The 19389-nt window shown below is 41.7% G+C and overlaps 1 protein-coding gene and 1 pseudogene across 14 annotated transcripts in view; both read left to right on the forward strand.

Annotated features, from left to right (window-relative positions):
- Positions 1-19389, forward strand: part of LOC147026699 (uncharacterized) — a 506204-nt gene that overhangs the window by 56821 nt on the left and 429994 nt on the right. For 5 of the 14 annotated variants that reach the window (XR_015058478.1, XR_015058480.1, XR_015058479.1 and 2 more), the window contains exon 1: positions 630-864. The exons of 2 other annotated variants lie outside the window; for them this stretch is intronic. Coding sequence is in view for 9 of the 12 variants with exons in the window: in XM_085882420.1 (XP_085738546.1) it covers positions 769-864 (96 nt within the window). In the remaining 3 variants the exon portion in view is untranslated. Of the gene's footprint in view, positions 1-629; positions 865-19389 lie in introns of those variants that run through there. 7 more of the 14 variants (XM_085882412.1, XM_085882413.1, XM_085882418.1 and 4 more) reach the window with 3 other exon arrangements.
- Positions 13298-15076, forward strand: LOC147026701 (uncharacterized; annotated as a pseudogene).

Consider the following 19389-nt stretch of genomic DNA (forward strand, 5'->3'; position numbering starts at 1 on the left):
ATTGTTTATACGAACATCTGTCGTGCATTTCTTTTGAATGGTGAAGTTCCTGCTGTTGGAATACATTGCATCTTTCAAATGCTGGATCATTTTTGCATCTTTTGTGAAAATGTGAATAATTTGACTTTTTTTTTTCGTGAAATCCTTTGAATTGATATCATATTGCACATCTTTCCTCATGGGCCTTCACCACGCGGTGAGGTTTAAAACTTCCCTTATGGAATACTGACCAAACCCCTTAATGTCATTAATACTTTCCTCCTCTCCAATCAGTTTTGGCCAGGTTCAGGAAACATTAGCCTGCAATAACCACAATAATTCCGAGCCTTATATTTGGAATGAAATCAAAGCTTCACTTTGGTTTGTTTCCTGTCCAATGTTTATTTTCAAGGTCAATATCACTTCACAAGCTTGAAATTATAAAATAAAACTCCCTCAAGCTTCACAGAATAACTGTTGGAGCTCGTCGGTTCTGGAAAACCTCTGGTGGTATTTTTATTTTGAACTTAAAAAAAAAAAATTGGGAGATTTTTGAGTTGGCATGATGTGCAGCCATAGACTGATTTGCCCTGGCACAGAGCATTTGCACAGTAACACATGAGGGGGCTTTGCACTGCGGCCATTACGGTAAAGGGTGGGAGGAGAGCCGCTCGTATAAGCCATAACATCGATGCATGAGACTTGTGCGGTCCACGGGACTACAAGCTCAGCCTGTTTCCTGGCACGCAATGAGGCTCTGTGTGGTGATATACCTGACGCGTCCCTGCCATGCTGACCTCCAGCTCACTCGTTCTGGTTCTTTCTTTCCTCGAACTTAACTTCTTCATGCGAACCCACGCGAAGGAGAGTGGGCGACCCTCTGACGTGAGTGCAGTTCTTCCCTGATCCCTCCACCATGCAATTTATCGTGGGTTTGTTGTGCACTTATTCAGGAAAACGTTTTATTTGAAATACTTTGAAAACGCTCCCACACTTTTTGACATTCTAAATGCTCGCTAACTCACTTTTGCATCACAAAGACAAATTCGAGGCAATAAACTCTCACTAAATCCAACTAAATAGCTTTGGATGTTTGTTATTTTGTAAATGTGGAATATCTTTGGAAATAATGATGCCAAGGAAGGCAGTTCTACCCATTTAGCCTGTGTCATATCTCCACCATATAACAGGCGAACTCAAGAGAACGGATTATGCGCAGTATTGATTATAGACAGAATGTAGACATTTAACAGTCTGGAAGGGTCCAAACAGCTAATCACAATAAACTAACAGCATTTTTGGTGAAAAGTGGGAGGAGGAAAGGACTGGTAGAAAAGGGACAAAATGGGAAGGAGTAGAGATATTTTAAAGGGTGAAAGGCAGGGAACGTACATACTTGCAGGTCAGCACAACTGTGCCCATATAACTGCCTGCCTACCTGTCCAGGAGGTACTTATTGAATCAATTTATTAAAATAATGTCCAAGACGTATTTATCAAATCAATTTATAAAAAATAACATCTCAGAGGTAGTTATTGAATCAATTTATTAAAATTATTCTACGAACCAAAATGCAGGAATGTAACTTGTTAATGTGCCACAACACTTTTCGCTATAAGATGAGCACGATTCCACGAACAACTAGAGTTCATAAAACACCTTAACCCACGCAGAGGTTTACCAGGGTTGACCAAGTGGCTTTTACACCACCTTATTGAACACGTTACATTAGTTCTTTGTACCTGTTGTTTGTGTCCTTTATGTTGTCCTTAAAAACAGTAAGTTTCATGTTGATTTTCAATTTTGTCTCACTGCCAGCCAGGCAGACTAAATAAAAACAAAAGGTATCTTATTACTTACTCTCCATGCATGTGCAAGTGTGTCAAATTTGGAGCCAAAGTACAACTAAACTGCCGATGCGTTTTCTGAATGATGTTTAAAATATAACATTCAATTGAAATGAAATCGTTCCTCAATCATAAACTGACGTTTGTAGATGGTGGACAGACAAACAGAAGTGAAGTTATAACTAAACCCTGCTTTTCGCTTTGCATGTGAGGGGTAGTAATTTTTTTACTTCTCACCTTGTCCTGGATAATGTTTTCTTTTAAGTGATTTTTTTTTCTTTTTAAAACAATCAAAAACTTATCGATGAGCTTGTACAGAAATCACTGTTGGTTAAAAACATGAATATACTTTTGCATGAATTTTCAATGGCATTAATAAACAATGGACAAATCTACATACTACTTGGGATTTGAACGTGGAATCCGGCATCGTGATCACCATGGGCTTAAATGGGAACACCAAACAGGCCAACACAAACTAAAAATGCTTTAAGATGTTGCCGAGCCTGATCATTTAACTCAACGACTGCATTGCCCCGTGGTGCCGGTCCTGTCCAATAACATGACATAACATCTTTCATCTTGGCATGGCATGTTGAAATGTTCAATAGACAACACTGCTATTCCAAAGATGCTCCAACAAATCCGAATGTGCAGATAAATTAACGTGTGCAGACAAACCAGAATTTCTGACGTTATTCGATTATTTCTCGGAAATAACCTCATGGAATGGGTCCTGGTGTCCGGCCGTGTTTATGTGTACGTACATGTACATTTGACTAAAACGTCTTCTCGCAAACTACCCAACTGATTATGGTCCATATTTGGTACAACGCATCAAGACGGCAAGGTCTCATGGGGTTGTGCTCCCCATGTGGATGGGTTATGCCCCCAAATAGGGGTATTTTATTCAAAAATATTTTCAGAAACTGCCAGACAGACCCAGATCGAACTTGCCACGAGGCATCGGGACCATCCCCTTATCTTAAGTTGAGCTCCAAATAGCCGTATCTTCCCTGGAAAGTGGGCCACGGGGCCCCTCCCCGAATCCCTCATTTTCACTAAAACGTCTTCTCCACAACTACCTGAGTGATACGGACCAAATTTGGTACAATGCACAACTCCATGAGACAGTAAGATCTCATGGGGTTGTGCTCTCCATCCAGATGTGCCCCCTATAAAGGGATTGAAAGGGTGGTTTTGCCAGAAATACTGGTATTTCATTCAAAAATCTTCTCAGAAAACGACAACCGGATCCAGACCAAACTGGCCATGCGGCATCGTGACCATGCCCAAACCTTAAGTTGTGCTCCCAATGGCTGTATCTCCCCTGGAAAGGGGGGCCATGGCCTCCCTCCCCTAATCCCTCACATTCACTAAAACATATTTTCCTCACAAACTACATGACCAATCTGGACCAAATTTGGTACGATACATCAGAACAGTAAGATCTCATGGGGTTTTGCTCCCCATCCAGATCCACCCATTTAAAGGGGATGAAAGGCAGGTTTTTTCCTCCAAATATTGGTATTTTATTCAAGAATCTTCGAAGAAACCGACAACCAGATCCAGACCAAACTGACCATGTGGCATCGTAACCATGCCCTAACCTTAAGTTGTGCTCCCCAAGGCCGTATCTCCCCTGGAAAGGGGGCCACAGCCTCACTCCCCTAACCCCTCATATTTCAATAAAACGTATTTTCCTCACAAACTACATGACCGATATAGACCAAATTTGGTACGATACACCAGAACAGAAATGTCTCATGGGGTTGTGCTCCCCATTCGGATCCGCCCCTATAAAAGAGGCTGAAAAGGGGGGTTTCGCCTCAAATTCAGGTAATTTATCTGAAAATTTTCTCAGAAACTGACGTACAGATGCAGACCAAACTCTTTATGAAACATCGGGAACATGCCATTAACTTAAGTTGTGCCCCCCATGACCATACCACTTCAGGAATAGGGACCATGGCCCCTTCCCCCTCATCCCTCATATTTCACCCCTCCAGTTGTGGAAATAACCGTCAGTCCCCCACGGGGCTATTTTTTGTTCATGTCTCTTACATGTTTAAAGGGACTGGCAGGATAGTTTGGACTCTTAGATTTATGAGCACTCACTTTTGAGTTGTCTCGTCTGGGTTCGAATCACAACCCAGTGATAAAGAAAACTCACCCTGGTGTTTGTTTCTCATGTGGGCAAGGCATCAATGTGCGTGCTGTCCATCGGAAGGACGATGAATGAGAAGACCCGTCTTCCAGCACCGAGGGAGTTGGCAGACCTGAAAGTTCCCCGGTCTTTTGTGAAGAGTAGGCAAGTTAATTATCACCAGCACCCTGAGCAAATTCTAAATTCCTGCCCTCTCTGATTGCTGGGAAGGCAACGGCAAGTATGGTACGATGATGATGGTGATGATGATGATGATGATGATGATGATGATGATGATGATGATGATGATGATGATGCACCTTTACAAATAGTCTTCTAATTTATTTATTTATTTTTGCAATTGTTATTTTTATCTCTGTCCTCATGAATACACAAGATGGCAAATAATGTCAAACTGACAGATTTTTTTTATCTTTAAAATCACTAAAAATTCAACAGGACATTGATACCATGAAGAGGCACAATAAACATGGCAAGTCTTGATAGACAACCATTTTATTTCTGACAATGGTAAGATTGAACAAGACACACCAAAACGTCAAGAAACATAAAAAGTTTTATTTTGTTTTCATGTATGTTGCAATCGTCGTCTTGCATGGTGTGCACTTGCACAGAGTTTGCAGGTGGCAAAGCACAAGGACAAAAATGCGATTGGTGCTGAGGTTACACCACTGTTATTTTTGGAGAATGTAGTCACCTTGAATAAAATCAACAGCCTTTTTCATCCCCAAAAAATGGCAATTTTCTTTGTTGACCATCGCATACCTCGTCACTGAATGGAATGCAAATTCCAAGCTGACGGCACTGTTCATCGTCCTTCAAATGCTACAGTGAAAACATTTTACAAGCAAATGCCTTAATATTGCAAGAGAAAAGTTTAGTTTCCTTTCAAAAATACATATATATATATATATATATATATATATATATATATATATATATATATATATATATATATATATATATATACACATATACACTGGCACATCCAGGGGGTTTCCTGGTTGCCCAGAAACCCCCCCCCCTCCCCCTCCCAACAAAAAACATTTACCATTACAGTGGCAAACCCAGGTGTACCCTGATCTCCCAGAACTCCTGGTATGTCACATGGGCACGACCACCACTCAGGTCGGTCTCACGAGTCATGATATTTAAGATTGAAACTTGAAGTTTATTGAATTCAAGATATTTTATTTTTAGTTATGCATTTAAATATCAAGTTAATGAACTTTTATATCTTTTTGCACAATACATGCATATCAAAGAATATGTGAATGTGCATTTATTTGAAAGCTACAATAAAGTTTTCATAACGTTCATATGACTTAAATTTTCTGTTATTTGGAAACCCCCCCCCGACCCAATTCCTGGATTCGCCCCTGTGTATATGTAAATATGTATATCTATCTATAATTCCCAGTGTGTGTGTGCGTGTGTGTGTGTGTGTGTGTGTGTGTGTGTGTGTGTGTGTGTGTGTGTGTGTGTGTGTGTGTGTGTGTGTGTGTGTGTGTGTGTGTGTGTGTGTGTGTGTGTGTGTGTGTGTGTGTGTGTGTGAGACCGCTGTTCCTCGACAACCACTGGTCCGATCTAATTGAAACTTGCCAGCTATATTGCTGGGAACCTGAGAATGTGCCTTTTCAAGTTTGATATTAATCGGACAAGTGCTTCCCAAGTTATGGCCAATTATTTACCAACCAATGACAGGACACATTGCTGCGTAGGCGTGGCCGATGCGCCATTTAGTTACCAATCACAGGACACGTTGCTCCGTAGGCGTGGCCGTTGGGGGAAGAGATCCTCAGCCACGTTTCCCATTACGGGTTACAACGTACGGACTTCTGGATAGTGATGACACTGTATTTTAATAGCGAACGTAGTGAGCTTCATACTTCACGCGTGCACATGAGAGAACAGGAAACAACAACAACACAATACCCTGGCAATTTGGAATCCGTGTCGTTGGCTATTACCCTTTTGCTTCCGGTTTTTTTTGCTTCCGGTTTTTTTTGCTTCCGGTTTTTGGCATGGGGAATGATGCATGCCGGGAGATAAAGGCATCGTCGGAGACATGAAAGACCCAAATATCAGACATAGTGTATATTTCCTCCACTGATTTTAATAAAGACAAGTCTGGAGACGGCGATGGTTCACGAGCGGTATTTGACGATGTAGATTGTTTCAGAAGTCAAGGATGAGACAATGTGATAATTTTTGACCAAGTTATAAAAATGATTAACATGATGTGGTACGAGTGACAGGTTATGAGCTGCAAAATGTCGAAAACCCGGTTTCGTTCAACAACTTTCAAAATTTGACCTTTGCATAACCTTTAAAGGTCACAAAACAATGTTGTGGACATTAAAATAAGGAAACAGGATACGTGCTATTGCTTAATGGAGTTAGTTCTTCGAAGAAGGTCGAAAACCCGGTTCGATTCCCGCAACTTTGAAAATTTGACCTTTGTGAACTTAAAAGGTCAAAGGTCAAGGATTATGACCATTGGTGCAAAACTTCCTCTGGAACATTCCAGGAACAATAAAATGTCATATAGGCTATATGGCATTTCGCACTCCTCGGATTATCCATACTTTGATGACATCAGCAGAAAAACAAACTTGAAGGGGGCACCACGGACAAGGTGTTCGAGATAGAGTAAAATGGTTTGAAGACTTTTGGTGGGGAATGACCTCAGGATTATGCATAAAAATTATTGTCATCCCAGCTCTCAAAGTTTGGGCGGTCGTTTAATTTTTATGTTAAAGTTCGTGACCTTGTGACCTTGACCTTGGGACGAAAATGAAAAATCGAGCTCCGTGGGGCTATGCAGGTGCCATTGGTCTAACCAAATACCAAAACCCCTACCAGATTCGGCAAACCCCCTCAGAGAAGATGGATTTTTATGTCAAAATTGGCAATTTTCTAAGTTCGTGACCTTGTGACCTTGACCTTGGGATGAAAATGAAAAATCGAGCCCTGTGGGGCTGTGCACATGCCATTGGGCTAACGAAATACTGAAACCTCTGTCAAATTAGACAAAACCCCGAGGAGAAGATGCAAATTGAAATCGGCTACCCCCTAAAAACACATGTTTTTTGGGCATGGCTCCTCCCATAATGGACGCACCATGCTCATTCTCAGGAAAACACAACTACATCATGATTTAAACCTCCCACCAAAATTTTATCAGGAACGGATCAAAACCCACGGAGCTATGCTCGGGACAGACAGACAGACAAGCTGGTAGGCGGACATGGGTAGTCGACTACCCAATAGAACCTGACGCGATGGGCCCATTCGATGGGAAATGATTTGAGGATAAAGCACAAGAAAATTCATGATTCTAGCTTCAAGGGTTAATGCTGCAGATTGTTTTTTCATTAAAATACCCCCACCTTTAGAGGTTTTTCGGCTGTTGCGAGGCAACGGAGGGGTCCATAGTAACGGTTCTTTCTCACACATAACTCGGACATACCATGAACCTACCATAACAGTTTAATGTATATCTGACTCATAGTCTCTGAGATATAACGAACTTCGTTTTTCACTTGCGAAATCTAAAGATTTCGTAAGTATATTGATGACTTCCGTCCTCTGTTTGCTCCTTACGAAATCTAAAGATTTCGTAAGTATATTGTTGACTTCCATCCTCTGTTTGTGTGTTTGTTTGTTTGTTAGTTTGTTTGTTTGTTTGTTTGTATGTAGGCATGATAACTCGAGAACGGAAGAAGCTTCCAATGTCAAATTACACCAGGTGATTCAGGAGGGTGATGGCTAGTGCTGATTAGATTTTGGTCAAAATCGGTCAAAGGTCAAGGTCACGGTGAGGTCAAATATTCGATTTTTGATGGTTTGGTACAGATAACTCGAGAACGGCAGAAGCTTCCAATGTCAAATTACACCACGTGATTCAGGAGGGTGATGGCTATTGCTGATTAGATTTTGGTCAAAATTGGTCAAAGGTCAAGGTCACAGTGAGGTCAAACATCCAAAACATTCGATTTTTGATGGTTTGGTACAGAATCATCGTAGAAACTTCTGGTTTGCGTCGCTACCTTCTCAAGAGACAGCTTTTATGAGACAAGGTCAGAGGTCAAGTTGACGATTTCGTAAGTACCAGTCTTTGACTGCTTGTTTGTTTGTTTGTTTGTTTGTTTGTTTGTAGGCACGATAACTCGAGAACGGAAGAAGCTACCAATGTCAAATTACACCACGTGATTCAGGAGGGTGATGGCTAGTGCTGATTAGATTTTGGTCAAAATCGGTCAAAGGTCAAGGTCACGGTGAGGTCAAATATTCGATTTTTGATGGTTTGGTACAGATAACTCGAGAACGGCAGAAGCTTCCAATGTCAAATTACACCACGTGATTCAGGAGGGTGATGGCTATTGCTGATTAGATTTTGGTCAAAATTGGTCAAAGGTCAAGGTCACAGTGAGGTCAAACATCCAAAACATTCGATTTTTGATGGTTTGGTACAGAATCATCGTAGAAACTTCTGGTTTGCGTCGCTACCTTCTCAAGAGACAGCTTTTATGAGACAAGGTCAGAGGTCAAGTTGACGATTTCGTAAGTACCAGTCTTTGACTGCTTGTTTGTTTGTTTGTTTGTTTGTTTGTTTGTAGGCACGATAACTCGAGAACGGAAGAAGCTACCAATGTCAAATTACACCACGTGATTCAGGAGGGTGATGGCTAGTGCTGATTAGATTTTGGTCAAAATCGGTCAAAGGTCAAGGTCACGGTGAGGTCAAATATTCGATTTTTGATGGTTTGGTACAGATAACTCGAGAACGGAAGAAGCTACCGATGTCAAATTACACCACGTGATTCAGGAAGCTGATGGCTAGTGGTGATTAGATTTTGGTCAAAATCGGTCAAAGGTCAAGGTCACAGTGAGGTCAAACATCCAAAAAATGATAACTCGAGAACGGAAGAAGCTGCCAATGTCAAATTACACCACGTGATTCACGAGCGTGGTGGCTAGTGCTGATTAGATTTTGGTCAAAATCTGTCAAAGGTCAAGGTCACGGTGAGGTCAAACATGCAAAACATTCGATTTTTGATGGTTTGGTACAGAATCATCGTGGAAACTTCTGGTTTGTGTCGCTCCCTTCTCAAGAGACAGCTTTTATTACACAAGGTCAGAGGTCAAGTTGACGATTTCGTATGTACCAGTCTATGACTGCTTGTTACTTACGAAATCTAAAGATTTCATAAGTATATTGATGCCTTCCGTTTCTGTTTGTTTGTTTGTTTGTTTGTTTGTTTATTTGTTTGTTTGTAGGCACGATAACTCGAGAACGGAAGGAGCTACCAATGTCAATTTACATCACATGATTCAGGAGCGTGATGGATAGTGCTGATTAGATTTTGGTCAAAATCAGTCAAAGGTCAAGGTCACAGTGAGGTCAAACATAATTCTGTAAATTCATGTGGAGAAATGGAGTATTTTTGCTTCGGTCGACGTTATGAGTTCGTTTTAACTTCAATTTTAATTTTGTCTTCGGTTTTTGCGATCGCTTAGGACGCTTAAAACTCGGTTGTCAAAATTCTGGTAAAAATCGGTTGTTTTGGAGACGTTTTAAGATTGTATAAAAAATATTTCACTCGCCGCGTCACGGGTCGTCACATGGTGCAGCGTGCTCGAGCAGAGGCGTCGTTGATCACGTAAAGGTTGTCCGTGTGCGCGCTGACGGTGTTTTCGATAAAGATGGTGTTTCAAAGTCATTTTTATCCCAATAAAGGTTATCGTCGCATGCCTGAGTCGCTTAGCCGTCGGATTATGTAAAGATTGTTGGTGGATGGCCGAATATTACGGTTTTATGACTGATAAAATAATATTAAATAATTGCTTGGAGAAATTGAGATTTTTGCTTCGGTCGACGTTACGATTTTTGATGGTTTGGTACAGAATCATCGTAGAAACTTCTGGTTTGCGTCGCCACCTTCTCGAGAGACAGCTTTTATTCGACAAGGTCAGAGGTCAAGTTGACGATTTTGTAAGTACCATTCTATGACTGCTTGTTTTATTGTTTTCGACCAGGGTTCATTCAACGTCTATCTTCTCCGACAGTTTTCATAGGATCGAGCTGGAAATTTTTGACAATATGGCCGAATGTACTGCCCACAGTCGCTCGTGGCCCGATTTTTGATTTTTTATGATTTTTCATTTGCTCACAACTTGGTCATGGTATGAACCTACCAACCAAGTTTCATCGAAATCACAATTTTAAATCCTGATAATAAGGGTAGAACAAATTTAAAAAACTTTTTTTTTTCGATGAGATCGACTACCCAACAGACAGACAGACACACACCAATAACGAATATAGTAGTCACTTCTTTTTTCGTGAACCAATATCTCTGGCATCATCAAAAAATAATTTTTAATCGTGATTTACGTTATTTGATCGCTGATTCCGAATCCAGGCCGAAGTAACCGGAAATTGCGTGTACAGTTGTGAACAAGTTATCGGTAAAGTCAGAAGCGAATGAAAGAAGAATTCTACGTTCGCTTCTAGTATATATTTTTATTAGATGAGATCCTGTTCTCGGCGGTGTAGTTGTTGTTGTGAAGGTAATGTTGAGGTAATATTAATTTTTTTAGATGAGATCCTGTTCTGGGCGGTGTAGTTGTTGTTGTGTAGTTAATGTTGAGGAAATATATATATATATATATATATATATATATTTTTAGATGAGATCCTGTTCTAGGTGGTGTAGTTGTTGTGAAGGTCATATTGAGGTCATTATATATATATATATATATATATATATATATATATATATATATATATATATATATATATATATATATATATATATATATATATTTTTTTTTTTTTTTAGATGAGATCCTGTTCTAGGTGGTGTCGTTGTCGTTGTGAAGGTAATGTTGAGGTTATATTTATTTTTTTCAGATGAGACCCTGTTCTCGGCGGTGTAGTTGTTGTTGTGAAGGTAATGTTGAGGTAATATTTATTTTTTTAGATGAGACCCTGTTCTCGGCGGTGTAGTTGTTGTTGTGAAGGTAATGTTGAGGTTATATGCAGTAATGTTATCACGGTTATAGAAATGCACAAATAATTAATTTTATCTATCGTATACCCAATCACACCTTTATGACTAAAAAATTAACAACAAAACGAGAGAGTAAATACTCTCGCAGTTTTAAGTCTACCTAATTTTATAATAAAAATATCTCCCACATCATCAAAAAATAATTTTTAAGCATGATTTAAATTATTTGATCGCTGATCCCGAATCCAGGCCAAAGTAACTGGAAATTGCAGCATCGAATGAAAGAAGAATTCGACGTTAGCTTCTCGGCTTTGCCTATTCCATATTAGATAATCACAATGCCCCAATCCAGTCGTCGTTTACGAGAGCGAAGGAACGGCCTGTGTGTTTGTTTTAAAGGTTTTTTTTCTCTCTCTTTTTCTTTTCTCTTCTCTTTGTGTTTTTCCTTGCGAAAAGGCAAAATACGTTTGCGCTAATTGAATAATTGGCCATTAAAACTAAATTGCGAATAATCGTAACTGCGATATGCGAACTTCCGGACAGTGAGGACTTAACTTCCGGATAGTGACGATTACTGTATTCTTTCTCGATTTTTTTTTCTCGATTTATCGACTTACTGTATTCTTTCTTTCTTGATTTCTGTACTTTCTCGATTTCTTTCTCGATTTTCTTAAACACAATGCCCCAATCCAGTCAGTGTTGATTACTGTATTCTTTCTCGATTTTTCTCGATTTATCGACTTACTGTATTCTTTCTTTGTTGATTTCTTTCTCGCGTTTCTTAAACACAATGCCCCAATCCAGTCGGTGATGATTACTGTATTCTTTCTCGATTTTTTTCTCGATTTATCGACTTACTGTATTCTTTCTTTTTCAATTTCTTTCTCGATTTTCTTAAACACAATGCCCCAATCCAGTCGTCATTTATGACAGCGAAGGAACGAAGCTGCGCGTCATGCATGCGCAATGGAATCTAACGAAGCACGAGCTGCTCGCTTAACGCGCGACACAACGCGCATGACAAGGCGTCGTGCAGCTGAAACGGATGAAGAACGAACTGCTCGCTTGGCAGACAAGACTGAACACGAGGCAAGGCGTCGTGCTGCTGAAACGGATGAAGAACGAACTGCTCGCTTGGCAGACAGCACTGAACGTGAGGCAAGACGTCGTGCAGAAGAAACGGATGAAGAACGAATTGCTCGCTTGGCAGACAACACTGAACGCGAGGCAAGGCGTCATGCTGCTGAAACGGATGAAGAACGAACTGCTCGCTTGACACGACACGCGACGCTACGCGCGTGACAAGGCATCATGCAGCTGAAACAGATGAAGAACGAGCTGCTCGCTTGGCAGACAAAATTGGATGCGAGGCAAGGCGTCGTACAGAAAAACGGATGAAGAACAAGCTGCTCGCTTGCCAGACAACACCGAACGCGAGGCAAGGCGTTGTGCAGAAGAAATGGATGAAGAACGAGCTGCTCACTTGGCAGACAACACTGAACACGAGGCAAGGCATCGTGCAGAAGAAATCCCTCACCAGCGAGAAGACCGGTAAGTAATAGTCCATAAGCCAGACCCCGAAATTTGACGGATTGGTATCACCTGGGCAGGCAAATTCCCATGTTTTTTTTAATAGCCCTATGTCTGTAGTTAATAAATTGATGTGATAGACCTTTGTAAGGAGCAGCTTATTGGTGGTTATCACTCGTTGAACATGATGAGGTGAGGACAAATTCTTGTCAAATTCTTAGGGGTCAGAGAAACAAAATCTATCATAACTTTACAACCAACAAACATGGCTTCACGAACTACAACTCAAAATGTCAATATTATACCCCTCTGCAAATTGATATGCGACTTGAAACAATTGGTTCAATAACTAGGTAAATAACAATAACTGATGCTAAAAATCTCACCTATTGCCACCAATGGAACTACTACTTCATAAATTAGGGACCTATTTTGTCTTAACTGGCCAGAATGTGAATGGAAGAAACCCTGTGAGACAACAAAGTGGTTATTGTTCCTTTATTTTGCAAAATGTGCATTCCACAGCAAACGACAAAAGTCATATTTATAAAACTAACAGAAAATTGTTGTTTTAGCATAATGGCATCGTATGAAATCTATTCCCATCGGATTTTCGTGCTAAAATTGATTTTTTTTTTTGGCTTTATCGGGTTCTTTTCGGGTCTCACAATCGCAAAATGATGGAGGTCAAATTTTCCGACCCTCGACCCCACCTGGGGGGGGGGCATTTTTGTTCCAGAACCCCCCGAACTTAATCGGCTGAGGGACATTATCATCGATCTTGCTTCCGTGAATCTACAAGGGTAGAAAAGGAAATGCCGTCTACCAGTGCCGCAATGGACACTGATGACAGACAAACCAATGGTGAAACGATGTATGATAATGCACGATGGCAGGCACACTAAGAACTATTTTCATTCATTAGGACTGAACTGTTCGTAAACCCTGATGTACTAACCATGAGAGATCTTGCGTCAAAATTGACGATCATGCTTACAAATCTCGGAATTCACGATTATAAAGCATCAACAAAAAAAAAATTTGCGAAGAAAGCTTGTGTGTGAATTTGGAGAAACACTGCGGTTTGTGAATGAGAAAAATGGCAGGCTGCTTGTCTTTCCCAGCAGTCTCACCATTGATCACCTCGCAAAACAATATTTTGCATTGAGGGAGCAGCTGAACGTGGTCAATTCTCAGATGGACAGTCGTTCATTATCCAAAGCAACTTTGCACCTCAGGGATACGGTAAAATCTCAAGATGTCAGTATGGAATGGTCACCTGAAACTCAAAAGAATAATTGTTGTGTCCCGGAATCCGTTGTCAGTTTCTTTCAGACACTATTGACAGGAGATACAGATGTCCCATGTTCACCAGATAGAGCGAAGAGACTGCCAAATTCCTTTGGACAGGATATAGTCTATGCTGTCACCCATGAGAAGGAGCAGCCTCCGAAGCAACTTTTGTTGCCATTCGCTATTAAATCATTGACGGGTAACGTTGAATTGATTCATATGTTTAATCGTTTTGGACACGGGGTCTCGTACTCAAAACTAGAAGAAATCGAAACAGCCCTAAGCTTGCAGAAGCTATCGTTGTCTGAGAATGAAGTCCCCTTACCATCTGATATTCATTCTGATGTCTTCACGACATTGGCATGGGACAATATTGATCGATTAGAAGAGACACTTAGTGGTGGTGGCACATACCATCGGGTCAATGGCATTGTTGTGCAAAGAAAGTTGGTTGGATCACAATTTCCGCGAATTACGACCAATGCGCCAATAGTTAAAACAAAAAAAGGAAAATATCAGCTGAAGCAAGCACAACTCCTGTCTACAATGCCGGAAAACATCTTGGGCCCAGGAAAATTGAGACTGTTGAGCATGATATATCTGCGGTTGTCCATGGAGCAGTTGTGAAGAATACTGCTTGGGTTCTCGCGCGTCTGTCTGATGCAGAATTCCAGACAGTCGGAAGTTGGACCGGATTTAACATCAGAGCTCGAAATGACATTGGTGTAGTTGGCGACACAGTAGCATACCTACCAACAGTGAATTCACCTGCTTCCCATTTGTCACCTCTGTATGAAGTGCTTAGCCAGTCTGTTAAGGTCATGGTCAGCTTGCAGCTAAACATGATAGTGTGTGTGTTTGACCAGGCACTATACGCTAAATCACTTGAGGTTGCATGGAAGCATCAAGACAAATTCGGTTGCATCATCCTCCGAATGGGTGACTTTCACACAACATGTACACTGCTTGCTGTTGTTGGAAAGAGATTTGGGGATGCAGGTCTTCGCGATATCTTTGTTGAGTCAGGAGTGGTTTCAGATGGTTCCATTAGGGGGGTCCTCGATGGCAGAAAGTACAATCGTGCAGTGAGGGTGCATAAGCTCATGTATGAAGCGCTCATGCGACTTGCATGGAATGGATTCCTGCAGTGGAAAGAGACAAATGAAGAGGGACATTTAGATGAAGTTCTACTTGTCTTACTAGGACTTGCTAATGATGTCTCACCTCAAACTACTGGATGAAGTCATGTCAAGTGCCTCATGTAGACATGTAATGCAGCTCTTCCATCAATACCTTGACTTCCTGAGGTCTGGAAATGGAAGTTTGTCTGCATTCTGGATGTTTTACATCGACATAATTGAAATTCTCCTTGGACTTTTTGCGGTCAACGAGAGAAGGGGATTGGATTCTGCATTTGTGTTCCATTCGAGAGATAATCCCATGGTGCTTTGCCTACGACAGGCTAAACTATGCCCAAATACCTCCCTGTCGACTATGCTGAGATGTCAAGACTTCAACTTGATCACCCTGAGGTCTACGAACAGTTCATGTAGGGGGGATTCACCGTACAGCTTGGAGAGAAGAACCCATTTGGCAGAATCCCTGTTGATCAGACATGAGAGGAAACCATAAATAAGGACACCCAGACTCCAGGTGGAACAAAGGGTTTTAGTCTGAATCCAGGAGCAGTACACCGGTACTACCGAAATGCTGAATTCAGGAGCACGTACCTGAGGCAGATTAGATACATGCCAAACCTTTGTAGCTCAAGGTTAAACCATGCCGATTTGCAACCAACCAGGATTCTGAAAGATGAGGCTGATGTCCAGTCATTGATTGACCTTCTGCAAAACTCCTGGATTAACCCATTCAGACAGGACCAGATGCCTTAGGAACATTGCAACAGGAACTTGGGCCCCTGGTGATGTCACAAATGACCTGCTGAATGCCAAGAAGACAGGTGAACAGGCTTACAAAGAATTCAAGCATGACCGTCTTGAGAAAGATCATCCTGATGCTGTGAACTTCCATGTCAAGCTAAAGAAACAGGGACTCAAGACATTCGCGAACATTTGTACCAACAAAGTGAGGTTCAAGGGTAAAGACGTCATCATAAAGGCCAATCGAAACTTGTTTGCCCGCATGATAGTCATCGCACAAAGTCGTGAGCTTGGCATGCATGATGTGTTTGCTCACCCACTCGGACCCTTGCCGTGGGCTTTGGCAAATGAGGACGGATCGCTGCGAAAGACAGATAAAGCCAGACTCTTGAACCACATTGGAAAGAACGTGCCACCAGACGAGGTTCTTCCCAATCTCTCCGCCTGCATCATTGATGGAATGAGTGTCGTTCAGAAAATTAATGGAAGCAACCAAACCTTTGCTGAACTTGCAAAGTCCGCTCTTCAGCTTGTATTAAAAGAAGGTAGTCAGAGCCAGAGGATCGACGTGGTATTCGATGTATATATTGAGACATCAATCAAGGATGCCGAGAGGAGTAACAGGGGTTCAGGAACGGGTGTCAAATTTAGGACAATCATAGCCAGCCACAAGATAAAACAGTGGCGGAACTTCCTTTCTGAAGCCGATAACAAAACAAGTCTGATCAAGTTCCTTGTCGAAGAATGGAACTCATCCAGCAATAGAGCGATGGTAGGCAACAAACAACTGCATGTTACATGTGGTGAGAAGTGTTGGAAGATAACCAGTGATGGTTGTTACGAAGTCCACGAGCTTTCTTCCTCACAAGAAGAAGCAGACACGTGGGTCCTATTGCATGTGAAACATGCATCAGATAATGGATACTCAAGTGTATTCATTGTCTCTGAAGACACAGATGTCTTTGTGCTATGTCTGTCATTTGCGAAGGACATCCCCAGTCGTCTGTACCAGAAGCGAGGCACCAAAACCAGAACGCAGTTCATGGATATTAAAAATCTCAGAGACTCTCTTGGCGCTGACATTTCAGATGCATTAATCGGACTGCATGCTTTCACAGGGTGTGACGCCATAAGTGATTTCGTTGGACGTGGCAAGACGGCACCGTTGGATAGGCTAAGGTTGAGCAGCGAGTTTCAGGAAACTTTCGCCAGTCTGGGAGCGACATGGGACGTTTCAGATGAACTGTTCACTGTTCTGCAGCATTTCACATGTCTTCTCCATGCACCTTCATCAAATACAAGACGTGAATGAGCTGAGATATGAAATGTTTCTCGCCAAACGAGGTGAAGTTGAGTCCAGCCTTCTTCCTCCATGGGAGGACAGTCTGTTGAAACATGCAAGACGTGCCAACTATCAGGCTGGGGTATGGAGATGGAGCTTAAAGAGGAATCCTGATATACCTGATCCAGCAGGGCATGGCTGGACAAAAGGAGATGATGGGTTTCTAAACATAGATTAGATGAAGGGAATGCCATCTCAAGATGGTGTGATGGAAATGAGCGCCTGCCAGTGCCGACGAGAGTGTAGACCAGAGAGCTGCATTTGTATTCGCCATGTCTTGAGGTGTACGCCACCGTGCAAACTACAGAACTGTGGAAATCAAAACCCTGACGACTCCGAACATGAAGACTCTTTCTGATTCAGGAGATGATTGTTGCTGATTCAGACGTAATTATCGCCAAGACTTATTATTTAATTAGCCTGCAAATAAATGCACAATCGTCTGGTAGCCTGTAATGTCGTGACGCTCTTGCATGAGCATCCGCGGCCCATATAGTCCAAGAGCATTAGGTCAAAATAGGCCCTAACCTGGACATTTTTGGTAACAAGCTGATTTTTTCAGGATAGGTCCAGGAATATGTCTAGAATAACATACTAAAAGTCCTCATAAATCCTCCTTGAGCGTTTTCCGCAATCCAAGATGGCGTTCAAAATGGCCGCCTCTTCTGTTTTTCTCATAACTTTGCAAGCAGGTTTCCCCAAAACACACTTTAAATGTCTACATATATGTTTTGAAGTATGAGGAACTCATTAGAATACATCTTAAGAGATGCTGAAGCACGCAAGTACCAATAAGACCTCTTGAGTTCTTCCAAAAGTCCAGGCAGAAGCAGACGCCGACACCCTGATTGTCTCCACAGCACTAGCACTGGCAGAGTCAGAACATGTGCCAGTTGCTGTCGTTGGTACGGACACAGACTTACTGGTAATGCTAGTTGCTCGGGCAACCTCTTCCACAGATGTGTACATGCTATGCCGCAGTAATCCTGTCACGGTCTTCAACATTCATGAGATTCAGCATGCCATAGGGGACACAAGAAATCACTTGATGTTTCTTCATGCTGTGACGGGATGTGACACGGTCTCTGCGATCTATCGTCAGGGCAAGCGTAAAGCTTTCAACATGGTGCACAAGAAGCGGGACTACGACTTGCTGGATACCTTCACAAACAGTGGAAGCACCCATGACGAGGTGGAAAAAGCTGGGGAAGGCTTCATTCTTAAGCTTTATGGAGCCAGCAGTTTTGAATCTCTTGATGACTACCGTCACATCGCATACAAACGGGCAATCGGTCACAGTTCCCTGAGTTCATCCTTTCAGCTAGAAAGTCTACCTCCAACTAGTGCTGCAGCAAAGCAACATTCATATCGCGCCTATCTTACCGTCCAGGAATGGATGGGTAACTCCTTATCTCCAACAGAATGGGGCTGGCGATTTCAGGACGGGACTCTTACCCCGGTAGAAACAGACATTGCTGGATTGCTGGATTTTGGACGCCATTTTGGATTGCGGAAAACGCTCAAGGAGGATTCATTAGGACTTTTAGTATGTTATTTCACACACATTCCTGGACCTTTCCTGAAAAAATCAGCTTGTTACCAAAAATGTCCAGGTTAAACCCTAATGCTCTTGGACTAATACGTTATTGTGGTGCCAAATTAATAGTTGTGATGATGGAAACGGTTGTAATAAAAAGTATCATGTAAAGCTTGTTTGGACAGTAACTAATTGCTTTTGCATTTAGAAATAGGATGCAATGTGTAATTTTTTTAAGTACAGCTGACGATATGGAAATGAATATGATGGAAATATTTTCAAGAGATGGTTAAATTCTTGAGCATCAGTACCGGTTGTCCTTAAAGTGCCCATATCTCATGACAGGACAGTCTGATAGTAAAAAAGACTGCACCAAACGTTTTCCTGTGCCCGAAAACCTGTAAGAATGGACACAAATATGACAAGCTTTATTTCTACCATGATATAATTACCTTGACTGCAATGTCGATCGAACCGGAAGTCGGTGATAGCTACTTCCGGTCGATTCGCAAATGTCATGAGAAGACTCAGCGTCATCTGGAGCCCCCAAAACGACCCTAAAATCGTAAAAATCGGTGAATTATTAGCGAAGAAAAGCACAGATTAAGTTCGGGGGGTTCCGGAACAAAAATGCCGCCCCCCCCCCCGGGTGGGGTCGAGGGGTCGGAAAATTTGACCTCCATTTAGCGATTGTAAGACCCGAAATGAACCCGATAAAGCAAAAAAATCAATTTTAGCACGAAAATCCGACGGGAATAGATTTCATACCACGCTATTACGCTAAAACAACAATTT

Source organism: Eptatretus burgeri, chromosome 5 (genome assembly GCF_056783735.1).
Source record: "Eptatretus burgeri isolate ZD-2024b chromosome 5, Ebu_testis_v1, whole genome shotgun sequence".
NCBI classification, from domain to species: Eukaryota; Metazoa; Chordata; class Myxini; order Myxiniformes; family Myxinidae; genus Eptatretus; species Eptatretus burgeri.